This window comes from Canis lupus, chromosome 14 (genome assembly GCF_048164855.1).
Source record: "Canis lupus baileyi chromosome 14, mCanLup2.hap1, whole genome shotgun sequence".
NCBI lineage: Eukaryota > Metazoa > Chordata > Mammalia > Carnivora > Canidae > Canis > Canis lupus.
This window is the reverse complement of record NC_132851.1, coordinates 35737207-35759536: the sequence shown is the minus strand read 5'-3', so window position 1 is coordinate 35759536 and position 22330 is coordinate 35737207. Positions and strand designations below refer to the sequence as shown.

Here is a 22330-nt window from a genome sequence, read left to right as displayed (position 1 = left end):
CTGGCCATGCATCTGCATCAAGTACAACCCTTCAACCTGATGTTGAAGGCTTTTCTCTTTGGCCCTTCCAGGTCTTGAGATCATGGTAAACAAGAAAGACACCAGGCTTTGGAATCTGTGAGCTCTACTTGGAGGCCTGGTCCTGCCTGGACTTGTGGAAGCCTATAGAAGATCTTGAATGGGAAAGCAAGCTAAGGGAGACAGGGGTTTGCTCAGAGTCACAGAGAGGCAGTAGGGGGTAGACGCAGAAGTCAAACATGAGACTCGTAGCTCAAAAATGATCCTTTCTTCTGCAGACAGCAGGCCACAGTGAGACCCTTGTCCTACTTGGGCGCACAGCGTAGGTTGCACACAGCGTGGCTTGGGTTGGATGGGCAAACGCTCATCTGTGGTCTCATCGTTGTCCTTGTATCATTCGTTTCTTCAGGGGCTCCGTGGGCCACCTGGATCACCTGGGCCTCTAGGAATCAAGGTAAGTGTATATCCAAGCACATTGGGATGTCATGGGTTGTCCTGAAAAAAAGGACCGGCCACAGTTTCTTTGTAAAGCTGCTCTGGTCACCTCAGTCCACTTCCTCATTCCTCAGTTAATCACATTCCACTTAACTAAAGACTCTAGGGCTCTGAGCCGTGAGGCTGAAATCATTGTCATACAGTTGGTGCCTAATAAATGCTTGCTGGCAAACGAAGTTGCAGAAGACACTGGCCTATGTCTGGTGGAGCAATAGATCAGCAGTTTTGTACTTTTAGTCTAATTGCGGTAACAAGTGATCCCTAAATTTCAGATGCTTAACACACCAAACCTTTATGTGTCATTCCCAGTAAGCCTACCTACCGGGAGTCATGGTGGGTGGGGAGCTCGGGCCCACACGGCCATTCAGGGACCCACAGCTTCTCGGTGCAGTGACTGTCCCACCATCTAGGACCTGAGCCTGCTACCAGTGTTTGAGGTGCAATGGAAAATGAGGGACACAGCTGGATGTGGTAATTCATTTTCCCCCACCTCGTGACCCCGACAGCAGGGGGAACTGGGTTTGTGGGCTAGCCGTGTGCCCAGGGGGCAAGGGGAAAGTTTTGGTAACTACCAGTAGTCATCTGGTCATCTGTCCCTCAGTTCACTTGCAATCGTAGCTTTGCCCAAGTGGGGCTGTTCTTTTTTTTTTTTTTTTTTTTTTTAAGATTTTTAAAAAAATTATTCATCAGAGAGAAGGAGAGACAGAGAGAATGCAAGTGAGAGTAGGAGCAGAGGAGGGGCAGAGGGAGAGGGAGAGGCAGACTCAGGGCCTCCATCCCAGGACCCCAGGATCATGACCTGAGCCCAAGGCAGAGACTCACCTGACTGAGCCACCCAGGTGCCCCCAGCAGAGAGCTTTCCTGAGTGACCAGGGACGCTTCCCTGAAGGTATCTTTATGTTGAACCATTCATTCATTGACTCATTTATGCTGCTCCAATGGCCAGTGAGTACATTTATGATCGCATCCATTGCCCACCCACTCTGCTGCTACGAGTCAGATACTGAGGTGGCCCGTGGGACAACATCGACACATGTGACATGTTCCCAGCCTTCCAACAGCTCAAGGGCCAGAGGGGAAAGCAGATAGAGAAGCAAACAGAAGCAGATGAGTGCTGGGGTAGAGGGAAGCTGGAGTCACAAGTGAGCTCAGAGGACACTCCCAGCCCAGCCTGGTTTGATGAAACAAGGCTTCCTGGAAGAGGTGATGTTTGTCCTGATTTTAAAGTGCATGTAGCAGTTGGAAGGGGAAAAGTGAGGAGGGTGTCCTCTGCAGGGGTGCTCACACGGGAGGAGACACTGAGGCAGGACATGGAATGCGTTCAGAAATGAGCACATATCGGGAGCATACCACATCCAGTGAAACCTGATTTGGCCAACTCATGTGCTTGACCTTAAGAATGTGGGTGAGCTTGTCAATGACGGGCATTGGAATGTTGTGTGTGTGTGTGTGTGTGTGTGCCTTAATTTAATATACATATTCAAAATCACATTAAAATGTCATATCATCATATTTTTTACTCGCGTATATTTATTATGAAAATGAATTTTAAGAATTCTTCCTGTGGGCCTTCATGCCATTGCCTGCCACCCCAGAGCCACCTTCTGAGTCAGCCAGCACTTTCTGTGGCACATCCCCATCCCTCCCAGCTGCCTTAGTTAGGATACGGTGATTCTGGAAGCCACAGATGCCGCTATTATGGGAAACTTTATCCCAAACCCCAGGTCCCCATCCACTTAATGGTAGGAGAGAGTTTTTTTTTTTCCTTTTTATCCTAGAGCTGTATCTTTGGGTTCTCAACAACAGAACCACAGAGTATGTTGCTTTTTAACATTGTATGTAAAAGGCTCATTTAGAGTAATATCCAGGATAAGAAGTTTGAGGCCTCACGAAAACTTGCTGCTTCTACATTAAACACTTCTTTGCAGGGTGGCTCAGTAGGTTAAGCGTCTACCCTCAGCTCAGGTCATGATCTTGGGGGTCATGGGATCCTGCCTTGCTCAGGGTCCCCTGCTCCCCCTTCCCCTCCACTCAGGCTCTGTCTCTGGCTTTCTCTCTCTCAAATAAATAAATGAAAACTTAAGAAAAAACGCAAATTTCTTTGCTTCATGGCTTTCTTCCGTTCTGGCACCTAGCCTCTGAAAGCCTCCTAAGTTTGCACCAATTGAGGTCAAGGCCACTCATGTGGGTCCCTGGTGATTTTGTTGTTTATGGTCAAAGTAAAAAGAAATGGGAGTGTTCTCAGAGTGATGTGAGCAAATATATAGCAACTTCCTATCTTCTGAAGAAAAAAAAACTTTTAGAAACAACTTTTCCTGAAATTAGGGGCATATAAAATAGTCCCACATGCCTAGAGCAGTGGGCATGTGTGGAGAGGAGCAGGAGGTGGGGATCCAGACTCGGGAAGACCCTGGGGATCCACCTCCAGCCTGGAGCGTGTATCTGAGACCCCCTTCCCCCACCCCGCCGTGACTCGGTGAGCCCCTTGGGTCATTGGCTGTAGTCTCAATTTTCTAGCTTCCAGCCTCTTGGAAGAAAGGAAGGCGAGGGTACCAGAAATGCCTTACGATGCCCTTTCCCTGTGATAACTATTTATGAGTTCAATAAAATCTATCTCCCAGGCAGAGTTTGGGAAAAAAACCAGTGATAGAATACAAATAAAAATATGTGCCTAACTTGTGATGTCATAGATACATGCTTAACAAATATTAGTGGCCCTTATTATGAGATCATTCTGTGGACTCAGCTTTAGGGTTACAGCAAGAAGGTGGGGATCTAGAGTCCTCATCCATCCCTGCAGGCACTTTGGAGCCAGGAGTGCAGAGAGCCTTGACCTGAGGTCTGACTGACCAACTGGTGTCAAGACAGGTGACCTAGGGTTGGTTAGTCATGCTGTCCCTTTAGCCAAATGTTTCCTCTTATTTACAATGTGAGGCGTGGAAACAGATGACCCACTCCAGTGTTGATACCGTATATGTTTGTAAGTTAGAATGTGGCTTAGAAGTAAAGATTTCCATAGTTCATTGACATTGGGAAGGTAAGTGTGAATTCAAGGAGGTCTTCAGCTGAAGAATGGGCTGATCTTGGGCTGGAAGGAAGGAGGGATGGAGAGAGAAACTAGAGAGCCCCTGCTGAGTGACCCCCCCCCCCTGCTGTCCAAGGTGCTGAAGGAAATCCCCTGTGGGAAGGAAGGGAGCCACACAAAGGTTTTCATCAGTGCCACCCACTTTCTAATTACTCATAACCACAGGAAGGTTCTTAAAAACATCTTTCCTATTCTTGCATGGCACTTGTTTTTAGCAAAATGAACAGGCTTTGCTCTCATGCAGAGCTAGGATCTGTAGGATCCCAGCTCAGTGACCTACAGGGTAGATGACTGGAAGCAAGTGATTTATTCTGTCGGAGACCCTCTGTCCTTTTCTGTTTAAGTAAGTGAAGCATATTTAACTCCCGGAGGGCTCCTGTGGGAAGAAATGATGTCATTCTCCTTCCACAACCCATACGTACTCACATTTCTTCTCTGGACACTGTTGGACTGGCCCAGAAAGTCCTACAGCCAAAATATTTTCTAGAGTCAGTATCACAGATTCCAGCTCTTGTGCCCCTTTCTTCCTTCATCTTGAACCTTTTTACTTTTGCTGACAGAGCATTAAGGTCTTTTTTTCTCTTTTCTTGGGGCTATTTGCTAAAAGTCTCAGCTCATTAAGCTGTGAAGTGCTGCTTTGGGAAAATGTTAGCATCACAATGGGCCATAAACACAGGAAAGAAGCCAGGCAACTCCCTAGCAGTCAGAGACTCAGATTCCGGGCGGGGCTGATTGCTCCACCTGGCTCTGTCTTGCTTCCTCCTCTGTAAAAAGTTGACTTCAGGTCAAAGGCAAAATGTAGTACCTGACCAAAATGTGGGCTATGATTCTGGCACTCCAGGAAATGGCAATTAAAAGCTGGGACTGATGCCGAGTCCTAGGTTGGGCACTGTGGACACAAAAGTCTATCAATATTGGGGACACTTGGGTGGCTCAGTCGATTAGGCAGCTGACTCTTGATTTCCCCTCAGGTCATGATCTTGGAGTTGTGAGATTGAGCCCCACAAGGGCTCCGTGCTCAGCCAGAAGTCTGCTTGAGATTCTCTCTCCCACCCCCTCTGCCCCTCTGCCTTGTGTGCATTCACTCATTCTCTCTCTCTCTCTTTCCAATAAATACATCTTTTTTTAAAAAGTATATCAATATTGTACCCAACATAGGGTCTGACTCATTCTAGGATTTGACAAATAGTTGTTCAATTAATGGATAAATGAATGAATGGATACTTTGAGGATGCGTACATAGAAACGAGAGGGTCAGACAGACACAATGGGAGAGTAAGGTGTTAAGATTAATGAAGGTCTACACAAATATGTGGAAGAGGACAGCAGGGAGAACAAGCAGAGGTGCGTCTATGGGAGTGGAACGATTGGTCTTTTTTGATGGCTCGGTGTTTGGAAAGTTAGAACATGGACGGTTGGCGTGGTTTAGCTGGCAGTCGTTAGGGTTTGCTGGCATGTGGGATACAGCCTTGGGAGGAGTGGGGGGAGCCAAGCTAAAACAGAAAGTGATAAGAAGAAAACCTACATTAAATATTTTAAAGAGTAACTGAGATGCAAAAGGATATGGATTCCGCTGGCACTTGTGTGTGTTTGGTTTATTTTTGGTCTTCTAATTCCACCGATCAAGTGGTAATAATATACTTGTAATCCTCAATGTTCAATAGTCTCTTCCCTTTTGAACGGGTCTTCCTAAGATACATGGGAGTTTGGTAGAATGTTCTCTTTCTTTCTCATTGATGAGGGTCCTAAGGCTCCGGAGAGGTTATGGGACTTACCCAGGGTTACAGCACCAGGTGGACATTGTCCTAAAACTGGACAGAGTCCCCTGACTGCCTGTTTGAAATCTTCCCACACGGCGCTCTCACTGGCGCAGTGTGCATGCGACTGGCTTGCAGCAAGGAGCGTGTTCATCCTCCGTTCATTACACATTTTCCCGTATTTGCCTCATTTCTGGACTTCCTGACTTCCCCCTGCATACAAATTAGATTTCCTAGCAGCCCCAAGCATCTTGTACTTCACAGAATGAGCCACCGCACATTTTCCTAAAGAAACACAATGTACCATCTGGGGCTTCAAAGAGAATTTCAGGAGGGGCCTATCTATAGAGGCAGGGGTGAGGCAGACGGGTGCTGTGGCTCTTGGGAAGCATGGCCCTGGTGGTCCTGCAAGGACAAGGGTCAGTGACAGTGTTACTGGAAGGAGGTTTGGGGTTTGGTTGATGTCTTTTGTGAGACCTTCCTAAACCTCAGCCCTCCCACTTCCCCTGAATGAGATTTCTCTTCAGAACTCAGCACAGAGGGTTGGAAATGGACCTCTTTTTGGTCCGGGAGCCCATATCTCTGCTAGAAATAAATAAAAAGCAAGCGTTAATTGCACAACTATATGACTTAGGTACTCATCCAGGTGACAATCATATTTCCAACAAAACTAATCATCTTAGAAACATGAGTTTTCTTTTCTTTTTAGAGATTTTATTTATCCATGAGAGACACAGAGAGAGAGGCAAAGACATAGGCAGAGGAAGAAACAGGCTCCATGCAGGGCTCGATCCCAGGACCCCGAAATCATGACCTGAGCTGAAGGTAGTTGCTCAACCATTGAGCCACCCAGGTGCCCCAAAACATTGCTTTTCTTAAAGATCCAAATGTAAAGGTTTCTGATTGAAATGATGGTTAGAAGGTAAGCTGATTATTAATGGGATTTTTTTTTTCATGCTTAGAAACATAAACCTTAATGAGCAACGTGTTGCCTAGCAATGTCAGGTTCCACCTGAGATCAGATTGCTGTGCATTATCTCACTGGCTCTTCACACCAACCTTCTAATGCTCTTTCCATTTGTCATAGGAGTTAACGCCTCCCGGAGATATTAAATAGCTTGAGCAAGATCAGCCACTGGTTCATGTTAGGCTGGGCTGAGTTTGGCTGACCTAGTACAGGTGCACAGTCTCTCACACAAAACTGATAGGGCCATATGTGTTCTGGGCCGGATTTATTTTGGAATTGGAAAGGTAGCAATTTGTAAACTATCTGTGCAACATTGACTGTGGTGTGTGGGCCAGCACTCCTAATCAGACTTGAATATTGATGCAACAGCGATGTGTAAGCATCCAGACACCCTGGGTACCTGAAGGTTATATATAAGTAGCCCGTGGGCACCTGGGTGGCTCAGTGGTTGAGGTCTGCCTTTGGCTCAGGGCATGACCCCGGGATCCTGGAATGGAGTCCCATATCGGGCTCCCCACAGGGAGCCTGCTTCTCCCTCTGCCTGTGTCTCTGCCTCTCTATGTGTCTCTCATGAATAAATAAATAAAACCTTAAAAATAAATAAATAGCCCATGTCAGATCCAGGCAGGTTTTGCTGCCAATTGGGTTAGGATAAGCCCTTGTTTTTGGAGGCTGAGGATTTTGAAATTGTGGATAAAAGGGTATGATTCAGTCTCAGCTTCCTTCTACAGGAAATAACAGACATTCTTCCCTTTTACTCTTGCCATCAGAGTCCTGAATGACAGATACAGAGGAGGGGCATTAGCCAAAACATCTGCCTGGCACTGAGAGCTGGGCCAGGCTCCCTGTCAGGATGGCGCTCATGCATGCAGCTTTGCTTCAGGAGCACACCACCCGCTGACGTGGAGGCTCCTGTAGTCACCTCCCCTTTGTGAAGAAACTAAATCTCAGGGAACTTGTCACATAATCTTGAGTCAACTGTGACTAGGTATTGAGGACAGGCCTGAAAACCATACTCTCTGAATCGCTGTGTGCGAAGGTAATGGTTATAGCTCAGTTGTCCCTGCTCTCCAGACCCTGGAAAAGTGTCCTGTGCAAGAGGGACTTGGCAAGTTATTGGTAAATTATCATTGATTGGGGAACTGATTTGAAATGCAGGTACATAGTCAAATCTGAGGTGTGGTCAGGACAGGGGCATGATGAGGTCTGGAGAAAACAGTAATATTTGGAACTGTGGTCACAGGGAGGGGTATCATCTTGTTATAACCACATTTGGAGCTATGGTCAAGTTTGGGGCATGGTAAGCTTTGAAAGGTCATGATCACAAGTGGTGGCTGTGCCTGTGGGGGGTGGACTGGGTGGGTGATGGGCTGGTTGTCCGCTGTGGAGGGACATGCGGTGTCCAGGTGGCAGGAAGGGCATTAATGGATAGCACAGCCAGGACAGTTCCCTTTGTATGCTGGTTCTGTCTTGCTCAGAACTCACCTCTTAATCTTATTTTTCCTCTCTCTAGGGGGACCGAGGTGCACCTGGGATCCCTGGCTCTCCTGGCAACCGTGGCGACCCAGGCATCGGAGTAGCTGGCCCTCCTGTGAGTCTTTATTTTTCCAGAATGTCCTCCCCTACCCTCAGGCCACAACAGCCACTGTTGGCTCCCTGGGCCTTTCTTGCAAGGACCCTCCCTTTCCAGCTAACCTAATGATCCACTGGTTCACTGGGGTATAGATGTGTCCCCTGGCTTTCTTTGTGCTAAAACTTGGTGTATTTCCTATGGGAATAAGGCATTTGGGAGACCAAGACGTGTCTGATTGAAAGAGGACAGAACAAAACTCATTAAAATTAGAAAAGAAAAAAAAATGACTTGCTGGCCAAACTTTTGCAAATCTGAGGACTAGCCAGTGAAACTGAATTATCTGGGGAAGGGGTGGGATGTGGGAGAAATTGCATGCTTTTGTGTATTTTAGACAAAATGAGTTCATGATCCTTCTGCCTCCAGTTAGTATACAGGTGAGGATATAAGTTAAATCATAAGTTTAATACAGTCCCCACAATGAAATCCCAGAAAATGGTCCTCGCATCAGCAGTGTGATGAATAAGTCTGGACATTGTGAGTCTACAGACTTCCTCAAGGTGGTGACTTTAGAGGTTATAAGAGATTGCAAGGACCAGGGATGCCCGGGCCACCGTCCAAGTTGAAGATAGCTATTAAATTCAACCAGAGTCTACCTGAATATCTCTAGAAATAGACGACACTCTTCTTTCAAAGAAAGCACCTCTGGCTTTGAAATTGAGACAGTTATTTCCGTAGAGAACAGACATTTATTGGAAATTTTTTCTCATCAAGAATAGGAATATAGTCTTCTGTGTCTTCCACCCATTGCTTCTGATTCTTCCCTTTGTATCACAAGAGCATACCTCCTGCCCCCTTTTAGTGAATGATAGCCTTCAGAATTCAAGGACTTTTCAATCCTGGTAATGTATCTTCTGGTTTGCTCCCTCCTTTGCTAAGGACACACTGTTCATTGATAATGCACCTTAATTTTTTTTTTTTAATTTTTATTTATTTTATGATAGTCACAGAGAGAGAGAGAGAGAGGCAGAGACACAGGCAGAGGGAGAAGCAGGCTCCATGCACCGGGAGCCTGACGTGGGATTCGATCCTGGGTCTCCAGGATCGCGCCCTGGGCCAAAGGCAGGCGCTAAACCACTGCGCCACCCAGGGATCCCGATAATGCACCTTAAAATCGTATTAACTTTTTTCTTTTTTCTTTCTTCCTTCCTTCCTTCCTTTCTTTCTTTCTTTCTTTCTTTCTTTCTTTCTTTCTTTCTTTCTTTCTTTCTTTCTTTCTTTCTTTCTTTCTTTCTTTCTTTCTTCTTTCCTCTTTCTTAAGAGAGACAAAGAACAAGGGCAGGGAGGCAGAGGGAGAGGAAGAGAGAGAATCCTCAGCAGGCTCCATGCCCAGCACCAAGGCCAATGTGAGGCTTGATTCCATGACTCTGAGATCATAACCTGAGCTGAAATCAAGACTCAGATGCTTTACTGTCTGAGCCACCCAGGCACTACTCTGGGGTGTCTTATGTAAAGACATTAATTCTAGTCACCAGGATTCTGCTCTCATTACCTAATTATTTCTGGAAGCCCCCATTTCCAAATACCATTACAAGGGGGATTTGATTTCAATATAAGAATCTAGGGGAGACACAAACATTCAGTCTGTATTCAGTCTGTACAATTAATTAAAAGAAGCTCAAATACTCAGTCCTTTTCATTTTTTTAAATAATAAATTTACTTTTTATTGGTGTTCAATTTGCCAACATACAGAATAACACCCAGTGCTCATCCTGTCAAGTGCCCCCATCAGTGCCCGCCAACCACTCAGTCCTTTTCAAATGAATGCTATTGCTAAGCCTCACGGTGTCCACACTACCCATGTATTGTCGTTGCTGTTAGCATCATTTACCCTACAAGGGCAACATAACTCTGTCCCTATTCAATGCAACACGAATATAAACCAGAGCAGCACATGACCCCAGTTTCTGCTTGGCTTTGCATTCAGGAAATGCAGACCACAACCAAAAATAATTAAAGGAGCAGCACTCTGCGTTTGTCTCTCAAATAATTTGAAAGGAAACCCAGTTTATTACCCACAATATCACTTGTCAAGGAGAAACCCCCTTTCCTTCCCTCTGGGGTCCTTTCTCATCCCAGCGCTGGTGTCGGGCATCTCACTCTGTCCCTGAAATTCTCTGGGGCACCCCCCATCCTCTCCCCCTGCTCCTGTCTTGCCTTATTTACTCCCCACCAGAAGTAACCACCTGTCTTCTATCACACCCCTAGCAATGGGACACCTGTCTTCCCAAATATCCCCAGAAACCATGGAGCAAGCATATAGAATCCCCTTGGGAATATCTAATTTTAATCTGCTTTTCTTAATAGAAATTCTCAGGTAGAGCAAACCCTCCCTCAACTTCATTACATCAACTTTGTCTTTTGTCTTTGGCTATTTTTTTTTTTTCAGCTTTTTTGGTAACTGGAAGGAACACCATGGCAAAAGATGCAGTGAAGACATACAGTAGTTCAGACTTTGGTATTTGTGAAATCCTCCTCCTCCTCATGGGGCTAATCTGCTGGAGTGAGGATCCTGCATCTCGCAGGAATTACCCCCTAGTATAGAAAAATTTCTATAAGTGAGCTGCAGGCTGAATGTAGGCCCCTCTGTCACTCAACAGGTCTCTGTGTGTCCCTGTCTGTCCCTAAGGACTCACTGTGTCAAACCCTTAATTGGAGAGCCAGTTGGCAGATGTGGACACTCTCCACACCACCTCCTGCTTCGGGGCTGGCTAACATCAGCCGTGAAATATGTTCATGCCTAAGTGATTCCACCTGAAAAGTAATTGGCTGGCTGCAGCCAAGGGGCCGTAAATCAACTGTTTATTGTCTTTCCTCCACTTCAACTTATTACAAGCTTCCGTAGTGGACCAAACCTTACTGAATTTTCATAAATCTTGTCCGTGGCCCCTTGCCTAGGCTCCTGATGGCCTAGGAATCTGCACAGAGGATGTAGGGGTGCATTGAGAGTCAGAGGAGGTGAAGAAGGTGGGGGTGAGGACTGATGCCCGGGGGGGGGGGTGGGCTCACTGGGGTTACACTACCCCTTTGTGGGAACAGGGCCACGAGTGGTGTGTGTATGGCTGGGTGCCAGGTGTCGAAGTATGCACACCACCACCTCCTATAGCCCCGTGAACATTGCCTGACTACTAGGTGAAGCCCAGATTCTGCAGAAGCCTCTTCTGAGAACAGGATCCAAGGGCAAGGGAATGTTCCAGAAATCACCATTTAGGGGATTATTGGGTTGTGCAGAAAGGAAGGGGAGTGAGGGAGGGTGTGTTCATGAGCAGGTTTCCATGGTGGGCGGATGCCCAGGCCTCACTTCCACAGACACCCGGGGGATGCGTGGAGGGCTGTGGAATTGTTCTCTGAGTGGTGGCAAGGGGGGTGGAGTGCTTACGTGCCCACTCCTGTTGGCCAGTGGATGAGGGCTGCTTCCCGGGGGGCGGACTCCCAGAAGCTCCCAGCCTGCCTGGCCCTCCGCCCAAGGGTCCTCCTGTGGCTGCGGAAAGCCCAAGACAAGGCCAGGTGGCTGTGAGTCCGGGTGTTTGGAGAGAGGTGCCGACAGCGTCTGCTACATCACTGTTCTCCTGGGAAACCGCCTGAGCTTCACGGGGTAGAGTGACTAGAGCTAGTCTGGTGCCAGGGCCGGGCCGCACATCGCTCCCCACCTCCTCCCAAACCAGTTCCTATTGCCTGTGTCGCTCGCCCTGTGGCATCAGCAGGATGAGCAGAATTATTCATTTCCATGAAGGATGGAGCAACTTAGGAGTTCGTCCTTGCATCCTTCCTCTCATGGCATTATGCTCCAAGGCCTTTGGCATCCAGGAGCTGTGCCGACCCCCTGGAAGGGAGCCCTGCTCTCCCTGCCAGCCCCTGTGCCTTCACTGGCCAGGGGCATGGATGGGGAAGCAGCTGTCGGGAGTTCTGGCCTCTTGCTTCAAGACATAAAAAAAAAAAAAAAAAAAAAAATCCCTTTAATCTCCAGGTTGTTTCTGATCTTCCTTTAGCAAGGTTTTAAACGCTTAAAAATGATCCAGCTTAGGCCTGAGGGCAGATCAAAGGAGCCACTGAGCCTGCCCGAAGCCAGGAGCTGGAGGCCAGCAAGGGCCGCATTTCCCCCAACGGCTGTGCTCCCAGAGACTCGGGCCTTCTGGTCCTGTCACTCTCTTTGGGGGTCAAGAGCCAGTCATTTCTGCAGCATCAGCAGGGCTGTTGGGAGGCTACAACAGGATAATATTGCCAGTGATGCCTGGTACCGTGCCTTTGACCTTTCGATGTCGTCAAAATCCTCCCCCTGACCTTTCCTTCCCCTGTCTTGACGTCTCTCTCTGAGGGCCAGCAGGGCAGCCTCACCAGGCAGGTCCTTCTCTCCTTTTCCTGTCAAAAGAGTCAAAAAGGTGACACCACTTGCCTGAAGTGACCCTTGGCCTGTGGCAGAGCTCGGGCTGGGCCCCCTGCACTCACGCACGGCGGGCAGGGCAGCGATAGCGACCGGTTCGTGCTCCCCAGCCGCTCCCAGGACAGCGTCCTCTCCCCGCATCTTGGCCCCTGAGCTATGACTCACCCGTCTAGCATTTGTTCTCTGGTTCTTTCTTTACTAAAATATTGCCGACACACGATAGCACATTGGCTTCAGGCTAGAGATTTCAGTAGCCGTTAGTTTCTGTTCCTTGGTTTTGGTTCGATCCCTTTGGTCAGAAGAACCAGGGAGAGGCTCAGGTCAGGCCATCCCAAGAAGTAGGCTGGCCAGGTTCCCTTGAAAGCACTGGGTGTGGCCGTGTGGCCACTTACCTGGCCCTGCTTGGGGACACCGGGCACTTCCCGGTAGCTGCTGCTAAGCTGATGCTCAGGGGATGTGCAGGGCTTCGCTCACTGCCTCACACTCTCGTCCTGTTCTGCGTGCAGAGTGAGGCCCCATGGGCAGCAGGTGGAAGAGGTGGGGAGGGTATGAATAGCACGTCACCCCTCAGACCCCAGGGCTCTGTGCATGGCCAGGAGCTGAGTATTCCACTCTTGCTATTTAGATTAAAGTCTTGGAAAAAAATAAAATAAAATAAAGTCTTGGAGTTTTTTTTCATTGATGACAGTTAAGTTTTAAAATAAATTTCCACTGTTGCTTCTGATTGGGAGCCCTCCTTTTAATCTTTGTTGCTAATTTTAATTCCTGTGGCCTACTGAGCACTTACAATGGGCCAGGCTCTGGTTCTGGCCTCGCTCGGCCTCCCTGTTAACCTCCCTCCTAGATTTCCAACCTGGTCTCTGTACCTGGCTTTCTCCAATATCTTCTCCACGCCAGAGCCCGGATTTGAGCTCATCAGTATCTTGGAGACTTCTCCTGAGGGGCACTGCAGGGCCTTCTCACCCTGACAGACCCTAGCTGTCCTTGGAAGCTCTGGCTGCAGACGCCTGGCATTCTCCATGTTAGAGAAAGGAAACTGTTCTTCTTCCACAAAGTCTGACTTCTCCTCTACCAGAATCGTCCTTGTCCCTCCTCTGCCTGTAAACCCATCAGCTTCTTTCTGCAACTTCTCTCACCCAGCACCATCTGGGTAAAGCCTCCCCAAAGTCAGGTGGGTGCAGCAGCTCTGGTGACCCTCAACCCAGACCCATTGAGGCCCCATTATTAAAGGGGTGGTTTTCTTTCCTGGAACTGGCTCCATGCCCACCTGCATCCTCCCCCAAGCCCAGCACAGAGCCTGGCACGTATTAACATTCAGATAAAAGATCGTGGAGCAGAAAATGCCCCTTAGTGTTGCGTATGTCAGTGGGGAGAAGGAATGAGAGATGACCAACCCTCAAAGGAGGGAAACAGTACCGTTAGCATAGCAGCATAGCAGAGAAAGAGGGGAGTACCTAGCATATCTGGAACCTCCTGGGCTTTCAGTTTTGTGAATTTCCATTTTCTGCAGTTATCAGCAAAGGACAGAAGTGCAGGGGTGCATGGGTGTGTGTGTGCATGTGTGCCTATATGTGTGTATGTATATAGCATGTGCACACATACACACAGACTCCATATATACTTATATTTATCAAGGAAAATTTCATATATACCAAAAGAATATTTTGGAAGAATAGCCAAATGAACCCCATGCAGCCACACTTCACTCTGACAACCAGGATCCCTATCCAAGGCCTCCGCTTCCCCTTCACCCTCCACCGTTCTCCATTATTTTGAAGCAAATCCCCAACATATGTCCTTGTATCTGTAAATAATTCCAGTGTGTTTCTAAAAGGTAAAGACTTTTAAATGTGACCAGGATTTCATTATTATACTCCCCAAAGCAATTCCAAATAAATCATCAAATATCCAGTCAGTGGTAGGATTTCTATTTATTCCATAAATGTCATGCCTATGCAGTTCTCCTATTTGAATCATGACCCAAATATAGATAGCAATTGGCTGATTTCTTTTTTTTTTTTTTTTAGAGTAAGAGAGTGGGGAGAGGTAGAGGGGGAGAAAGAGAGAGAGAATCATAAACAGATTCCACACCCAGCACAAAACCTAAAACAGGGCTCAATCCCACAAACCCTGAGATCACAACCTGAGCCAAAATCAAGAGTTAGACGTTTAACCCCCTAAGCCACTCAGGTGTCCTGTTGATTTCTTTAAAACTGTTCTCTATTAAAAAAAAAAAACAAAAAAAAAAACTGTTCTCTATAAATATATAGGTTTTCCCCTCCATTATGTTTTTCTTTCCTTTTTCAGTTTATTTATTGATGATTTTTTTTTTTTTTTTTTGGCCTCCTAGAGCTTCCCCGAGTCTGGAATTTGCTAATTTAGTAATTTAACACATTGCTCTGTCCCTGTGTCTCCTATACATCCGTAATTGGGCCTAAAGCCTTGATCAGATTCAGGCTTGATGTGTTTGGCAAGACTTCATAGGGAGTGTGTTCCTCCATTAGGAGGCACATGGTGTCTGGTGGTCTCTCTTGTTGTGATGTTCACACTCTTTGATGTGCAGTGCTTAGATCAATTAGCACATCAAGGGTTGCAAACTGATGCCTTTCTTGTTCTACCAATTCTTTTTTATGTATCTGCTGAAATACTTCTAGATGGAGAGGTCCCTCAATTACAATCGACCTACCCAGTGGTACAATTCATATGGAAGGCAGGATATGAGGGAATGTTCCAGTCTTTCCCTTCAATTACTTTCAAATAAAGACTCAATTCCCTTGCATCTGACAAAAATGATTAATTAGGTGTTTTGTTTTTCATCAATAATTTTGAACTCATGGATTCAAACACATTTGATGTGTTTTAATATAGTCCAGTTATCCATCCCTTTGACGTGAAGGCTGTCTTAGCTGATGCCAGTAGGAGCTCATCTCAGTGACCCTGAGTACCTTTGACACAAGCCCAGCAGACTTTGATAGTGTTCTTGTTCTTTGGAATGACCAGGTGCCCTAGGTTTGTATACATTTCTTGTCCGGATCTGGAATCAGTCATCTCTCCAAGGAGTTGTGTTTCCTTCTGGTGGAAAATGGTATCAAAGGCCAAGATCTGTGTATTGGGATAAAGTGGCTCTTGAGCAAACATGTCAGCGAGCATAATCATGGGAAAGAGGGTTGTGGTTGTTGGAAACTTGTTTAGGCTTCAGCTTAGGAATGCCATTTATTGGCTCTCTCCTCCTCAACACATTGATATTTTGTTTTGTTTTTTTTTTCTTAATTTATTTGAGAAAGAGCACAAGAAAGATCAGAGGACACAAGTGGGGAGCAAGGTAGAAGAAGAGATAGAGAGAGAGGGAGAAGTAGACTCCCCACTGAGCAGGGAGCCGCATGCAGGGCCCAATCCCAGGACCCTGAGCCAAAGGCAGACACTTAACCAGCTGAGCCACCAGGCGCCCCAACACTCTGATATTTCTTAAGAGTGTACTGACAAAATAGTTGTAGGGATGGGCCAGGCCCTGAGTGGCCTGGTTCTTTCCTTAGAGCATCTTTTTTGACTTCTGATCACTCAAGGCACAGTGGCCGTCTAGCACTGTATTCCACTTGAGGAAAACTGAAGCTCACAGAGACGAAGTGACTCGCTCAAGGTCCCACAGCTGATAATTGATAAAGCTAAGGTTTAAAATGGATGCCTTTTTGACAACAGAATCCACCTTTCATATGTGGATTTTATATTAAATGACATAAGAGAGGAATTTGGAGCTCGAGCAAAGGAACATGTTAAGTGCTTCAGGTAGATCATGGAGTTTCATCTGGAACCAAAGGTGGCTCCAAGGTGACCTGGCACCGTTCCCCTTGGCAGTAACCAATTGTCCCTCAGTCCTCTGCTTGGAGAATGGGTTCAGTCTCAATAGGCAGATGCTTTGAAAAGAGCAAACCTCAGATGTGTGTGCATTGGTCCATGTGCATCATTGACTTACACCTGGATGAAGCCAATGAGAAGTAATAGAATGATAGAATGTGGCTTCTTTTTTTTTTTTTTTTTTTGAAAGTGGCTTCTGAGTCAACTAGACCCAAGATGGAAGGGAGTCTCCTGTCTTACCTGCTTGATTTATCTGCTTGACTTGAGACCTCAGGAGACTTTCCCTCCTTTCTTTAAGTGCTCAGCTGTGCACTTAACATGCTGCTTCCTCTGTTTTATCAGAAAGTTCTGGGATATATGTCATAAGCAGACTTTTAGGTTACCTGGCTCATATTGCCAGAAACCTATGCATTTTTGTAAGCTCTTTCTTCCTCTTGGGAGTGTCTGGGGAAATTCTGGGCTCTGCTGCAGGGAGATGTAGGGTATGCTAGACTGAACAGGAGGTGGGCTAACCCCTTTGTCATGTGACTCCCACTGTGCCTTGGGTAGGTCCTAGTCTCTCTGGCCTCACTCTGATTATCAGTGACAATGGAGGGTGATTATACCTGACTCTGAAGTGCTCATGCTCTAAAATCTTAATGTTGATGGAGTGCCACTTGCTGTGCTCTACAGTGTCCTGACAGCACTGTGCTGGGTGCTGGAGAGACAGTGCTGAGCAAGGAGCTTAGTACCCACCCAACCACATGGCACATGGTCATTGAGTGGGGAGGACAGACAGCCAAGAAGTGATGGCAAACTGAGGCATGGCATCCTGGATGGGAGGCATGGAGGGAACAGGGGACCACCTCTAATGAGCATCCTGGGAGGAGCCAGGGAAGGCTTTCAAAGGTAGTGACATCTCAGCTGAGAACCAAAGTGTGAAAAGAATGTGTCCAGGTAGAAAAGCAGAGCAGAAGCAGAGCATAATGAAGACTCAGGGCAAGGGAGCATTCCAGTCATGGCAGGACCAAAAACTATGCTAATACCTTAATCAATGGCCACATTTTAGCAATCTCTAGAAGCCAAATTCTAAACTGAGGACTTAGAGGGCAGACCCATATGTGTGTATGTAAGAGAGAGAGACACCCCCTTTTAGGAATTGCAGTATCAGCCAAAGCAGGCCACGCCGGGGAGTCTGGCCCTGAGTGTACCCCCAGCCTGTACCAAGCAGGAGGGAGTCACCATATGAAGATGCTGGGATGTTCATTCCCACCCTGCACCCGAGCTACAAACTGGAGATGAGCCCGGGTATCAGGAACCAAGTGGGTGCCAGGATAGGATGGTACCCATTCAGGGGCAGATGGAGGTAGTTCTGGGAAGACCTCCTTGTGCAGAATTCCTGGGTGGGGTGAGCAGGTGTCACCGTGGCTTGCAGGTCGGGGGAGTTAGTTACTCCTTCAAGGATAGTTCAAGACCTGGCTTGGAAATAAACATGACAGCACATTTAAAGAAACATTTCATTCTGACTTGACTTATTTGTTCTGTTTGTTTGTTTCTCAGGGCCCTTCTGGACCACCAGGAGACAAAGGGCCCCCGGTACAGTATGGGTGAAACGAAGGGTTGGGCTTAATGGAGAAATCCTGTTTTAATTAAAGCAATTTTAAAGTGGAAGGGCCAAACTCAAGTGCTATCTGCAAATCCCTGCCATTAAACAGTCCAGACACTGTAGGATATAAGCATATCCTCTGGAATGGTACAAGTAGGAAGGGCATGGGCGATGTTCTCATCCAACATGCCCGTGCTATAGTTGGGCTGACTGAGACGGGCTTTGCTTTTTTTGGCATCTAGGCACCCCAGAAGGACAGCAGGGTGTGATGAGTTTCATCTAATTACCAGCAGAACTAATTTTGAATCCTGGCTTCACCACCCCCAGCCGCATTGTCCTGATTCAGTGGGGGATCTCTCTTAGTCTGTAAAGTGGGCATGTTCAGCCATGGGCCGTTGTGGAGGTCTGTTGGGCTAAATGCCATGAAGGAACAGGAAAGCTCTCAGGAAACATTTGTTCTTAGGAGTAGCTGCCATTGATGATAAGCAGAATGTATGCATTTACTAAGAAAATGTGAATTTCTATAAACTTACCCCAGAGCAAGAGGAGCTGCAGATTAGCACCTATGATGACATGCTTTATGGGTAAAATTCAGTGCACTCAAGTAATTTGCACTCAAGTGATTTCTAAACCAAGAAAATGAGTTTTAATACCCATTTTTGTAGATGAGGAACCGGAGGCCCAGAATAGTTCATTGAGAGGCATCAGATTTCAGAGCAAGTTGCTGTAGTGGAGCAATAAGGTGGATAATACAGGGGATGGGGCTCCCCTGAAGGGGTTGTCATGCAGGGGACCCCTGGGAGGTCACAGAGAGGCAGGGTTAGCTCCAGAGCAGCCCTGTGGCCCAGGCCCTGCACCTGCCAGCACAGATCTACTGATTCCCACCTACAGATCTACGGAAGGAAGACTCCTACAGGAAGTGGGATCCGCAGTGAAAGATATTTGTGAGAATTCCTGATACCGTCCAGAAATTTTCAACAGAATGGGAGGAATTTTCTAACAAAAAATAATAAACATCCTCTAAGTACTGGGCACTGAGCCTCGCATGCTTTAACTTAGGGAGCTGGCTGGCAACCCACCAGACGCAGAGGGGTGAGCCATGGTGAGCTCACTGCAGGCGCTGACCCTTCCACTCTAGAAAGGAGCCTGCACTCGGGGGCCTGGGCAGGAGGGCTCACGGTGAAGGTGTTCTGGAGTGTTCTTTGTGTGTGTAACACACCCACCTCCCCAAGCTTGGGGACGTAAGCGCTGAGCAGAGGCACTTGGCACACACATCATATCAGATTCCTCATAGTAACAGGCCATTTCTACAATGAGAACCAACTATTGCCAAGGAAGGGGGGGGGGTCTGATTTTGCTTAAACTGTTGGCAAGTGTCTTACCTTCTTTTTTTCTCAGGGATCCCGAGGCTTACCCGGATTCCCCGGCCCCCAGGGACCAGCTGGCCAGGATGTAAGTAAAGAGCAATGCTCAGCTGAGGTTCTTCTAGACTCCCCTGGAAGCCCACCTCCGCCACCTGCAAGCCTCTCTTGACCAGGAAACCCTCCACTAATCCCTGCCCCTTCCCCAGGAACACTTTTAGATTTTTGCTCTTCTGTTGCCTGTGAGCTATGATTTTGTATTGATGCTTTTGTGTATCTGATGCTTTCAGAACCTCGTTAGCTCCCAGATGTTGTGTGCAACGCCTCCCACTTTTTTGGTCAACTTCCTTACATACCTAGCAGGCCATTTCTGCTAAGATCCAGTGCCCGCCGTGGACTTGCTGTCCATGGGCTTGTTCCTGACCCATCCCTGTGCAAAGGCTTTCCTCTTTCAGGGGTAAATCCCACAGACTTACCCGATGCTCACCGAGGATGACACCCCTTCCCACATTGTGGCAATGATAATCATCTCTTCTCTCCATGCCTGGCCTCTGCTTAGATAGAGCTGAGCTCCAAGAGGAGAGGGAATGCATGTCTTAAGGCATCTCCAGGCCCCTGTGCCAGGCACACGGATGTTGCTCACCACACGCTCTGACTCAATGCGTGGCTGGCAGCGCTGAGTTCCTACGAAGCACAGCTGTCCAGCGCCATTCAGCCGTAGTACTTCTCTTAGACACGCATCTCCCCATCCGTAGTTTCCACTTTGGCGGGGACACTAAATCACCTTCTCCTTCCCTTCCTTGCTTCTACTGTAGAGGAGAAAGTTACCCTCTGCAACCTGTCCACATACTCTCTCATTTCCCTGCCCCAATCTCAATGTGACCTCCTTATACCCAGCCCTCTTTTCAGAGCTGGGCCTTCCACCTGTGTTTAGAGAAGGATGTTGGCAATTTAAGAAAATGTGTGTGTGTACACACAGGGACACGCTCAGCGTGCAGGCACTGTTTTCAGTGTTGCATTTTGAGTAGGAGTTATAGGCAAGGTGGCTTATTCTAAATTATTGGCCACAGTGGACTATTTTCTGGGAAGATTTGAGGGTTTAGCTGAGACTGGAAGCCATGCATTTTTATTGGCACCGGTCTTTGTGGTTGGGTGATCTTTTTTCTACCCAGTTACCCTTGGTGGACACAGAGGTGGGGTGGGGGGTGGCGTGGGCAGAGCGGCTCGGGATGATGTGCTTCACACAGTTAATGCTTCACTTTTCTCTTCTCTTAGGGTGTACCAGGAAATCCGGGAGAAAGAGGGCCTCCTGGCAAGCCTGTATGTCATCTCACTGTTCTGGATGAATATTAACTCCCAGCCAGGGCTCCAGTGGGAATAAAACACAACTCAGATAGTCTGGGAGGCTGAAAGAGGGACTTCTTACAGAGCCATGGGGCAGGGGCTGATCTGAGATGCTGGGGGGCCCAGAGATAAGCCAGAATGGGAGGCAGACAGGACCGTAGCCTGTTTCCAGTGCAGAGTGAGAGCGCGAGGGTGGGGAGGGGCTATAGCTGTGGGTGCGAGGCCATTGCCAGACAGCCAGGGCCTGAGCGGGGGAGCAGGGTCTCCTCCCCAGCTCGTCTCCTAACAGTGCCTCCCTCATCTGCCTCAGCCAAGGCCTGCAGGCAATGAGCCCCACGGATGCTCCCGGGGAGCGGCCTCCCCAGCTTGGAACAGGATAGGGAAGGGTAAGGAGTTGGTCTGGGGGTGAGCAAATGGTCCCCAGTGTACATCACAGTGTAAATGGTCCATTTCCTCCCCGTCCCAGGATGTCATCACTGCCCTGGATCCCCCCCCCCTCCTTTTATTTATACAGTGGCAGAAACTTTCCTCTCCCGAGAGAATGGTGGAAGCCGTGGGGTTGCAGGGAAATGGCTGGTCCCAAGTGCTCCCTTCTTGGTGCTCCAGCCCAAGGCTCCTGCGGGCTCCCTCGTGGGCAGCATGTTTAGCCTTCTTGATTAGGTTGCTGTTGCCAGAGAAGCCCCAAGGCTGGGCTAAGTGACCAGGACATCAAGGGGTGTGGGGAGGGGTGGGCTCCAGGGGAGGAACAGTGAGGATAAGCAGTCAGGGTGGGGGGCAGTGCAGACACGGGAGACTGGTCACCGCTGAAGGACGTTACCCAGGAGGGCAGAGACGGTTGCGTCAGGAGTTGGGACTGTGAGGCCCCCGTGGGACTGACTGTACGTCCGGCTCTGAAACAAGGATGCTCACCTGGCAAAAGCTCTCCTTTAGGCTGAGCCTGAGAGTTAGAGTCTCCTTTGCAAGCCTGGCCGCTGCAAGAGCCAGGCGAGCACCCATGGGCGCCATCACTGCCTCATCTGGGTTGCTGGGCCCGCCAGGGGACCTACCTGTGGGACCAGTGGAGGGTCGAGTGAGAGCTTAGGGACAACTCGCTTCCCCTCCTCCTCCACGGGAGCCAGCTTTGCGGCAGCCAGTGAGCCCCCAGAAGCTGCGTCGTTGGCCCAGGGTAAGGCTCTGGTGAAGCAGGGGGTGACTGAGGTTCAGAGCAGAGGCTAAACGGAGGTTCCAGGGACCTCTGCCGAAGCTAGGCCTCGACACCTCTCTGCAAAGAGAAGCCAGCACCATCCACCGACAGTGTGGACAACCAGGACTGTCCCATGGCTGAGCACCTGCGGGGTATGGAGGGAGAGAGGGAGGAAGGAGGGGGAAGAAATAGAGCACCTTTAAATGAACACACTGCCCACGTGTGGTCCCAGGTACAGCCCAGCGGCTCTCAGGGTCTCTTTGCTGTTGCTGGTCAGATAAGGCATTTTTCAGGGGCCCCCAAGACACCCTCAGGCTCCGTGATTCCCTGGGAGGACTCCGTGGGACGGCTCTAAGAACTCAGGAGCACTGTTCCATCACGATGACAGTTCCTTACGGAGGGAGGACACAGGTGACGGCCGGCACAGGAAAATGCACAGGAATAGCCCCAGGGAGACCAGGCCCAGGGCCTCCAGTGACCTCCCCCGCCCCGGGGTGAACTGGTGTGGACAGCACTTCAGCCCCCCTGCAGTTTCCTGGGATCAGATGCATGAGAGAGGGTGGCAGGTGCTGGTAAGAGCGTGACGTGTGGCCCACGAGGGAAGCTCACCCAAGCCTCAGCAGCCGGAGCATCCGAGGGCTTAGAGGTCACCCGTCAGGAGCAGGCAGGGC

General features: G+C 48.5%; 1 protein-coding gene and 1 long non-coding RNA gene across 8 annotated transcripts in view; one reads left to right on the top strand and one right to left on the bottom strand.

Moving 5' to 3' along the window:
- Positions 1-22330, top strand: part of COL22A1 (collagen type XXII alpha 1 chain) — a 260852-nt gene that overhangs the window by 171714 nt on the left and 66808 nt on the right. For all 7 annotated transcript variants that reach the window (XM_072774627.1, XM_072774624.1, XM_072774626.1 and 4 more), the window contains 5 exons: positions 428-472; positions 7836-7913; positions 17726-17761; positions 19170-19223; positions 20408-20452. In XM_072774627.1, the coding sequence (XP_072630728.1) occupies positions 428-472; positions 7836-7913; positions 17726-17761; positions 19170-19223; positions 20408-20452 (258 nt within the window). The remainder of the gene's footprint in view (positions 1-427; positions 473-7835; positions 7914-17725; positions 17762-19169; positions 19224-20407; positions 20453-22330) is intronic.
- LOC140603893 (uncharacterized) lies at positions 272-4307 on the bottom strand. Its single transcript, XR_012006897.1, has 2 exons — positions 4025-4307; positions 272-513 (listed from the first exon to the last, which is right to left on the bottom strand). It is a non-coding gene; the product is annotated as an uncharacterized lncRNA (long non-coding RNA).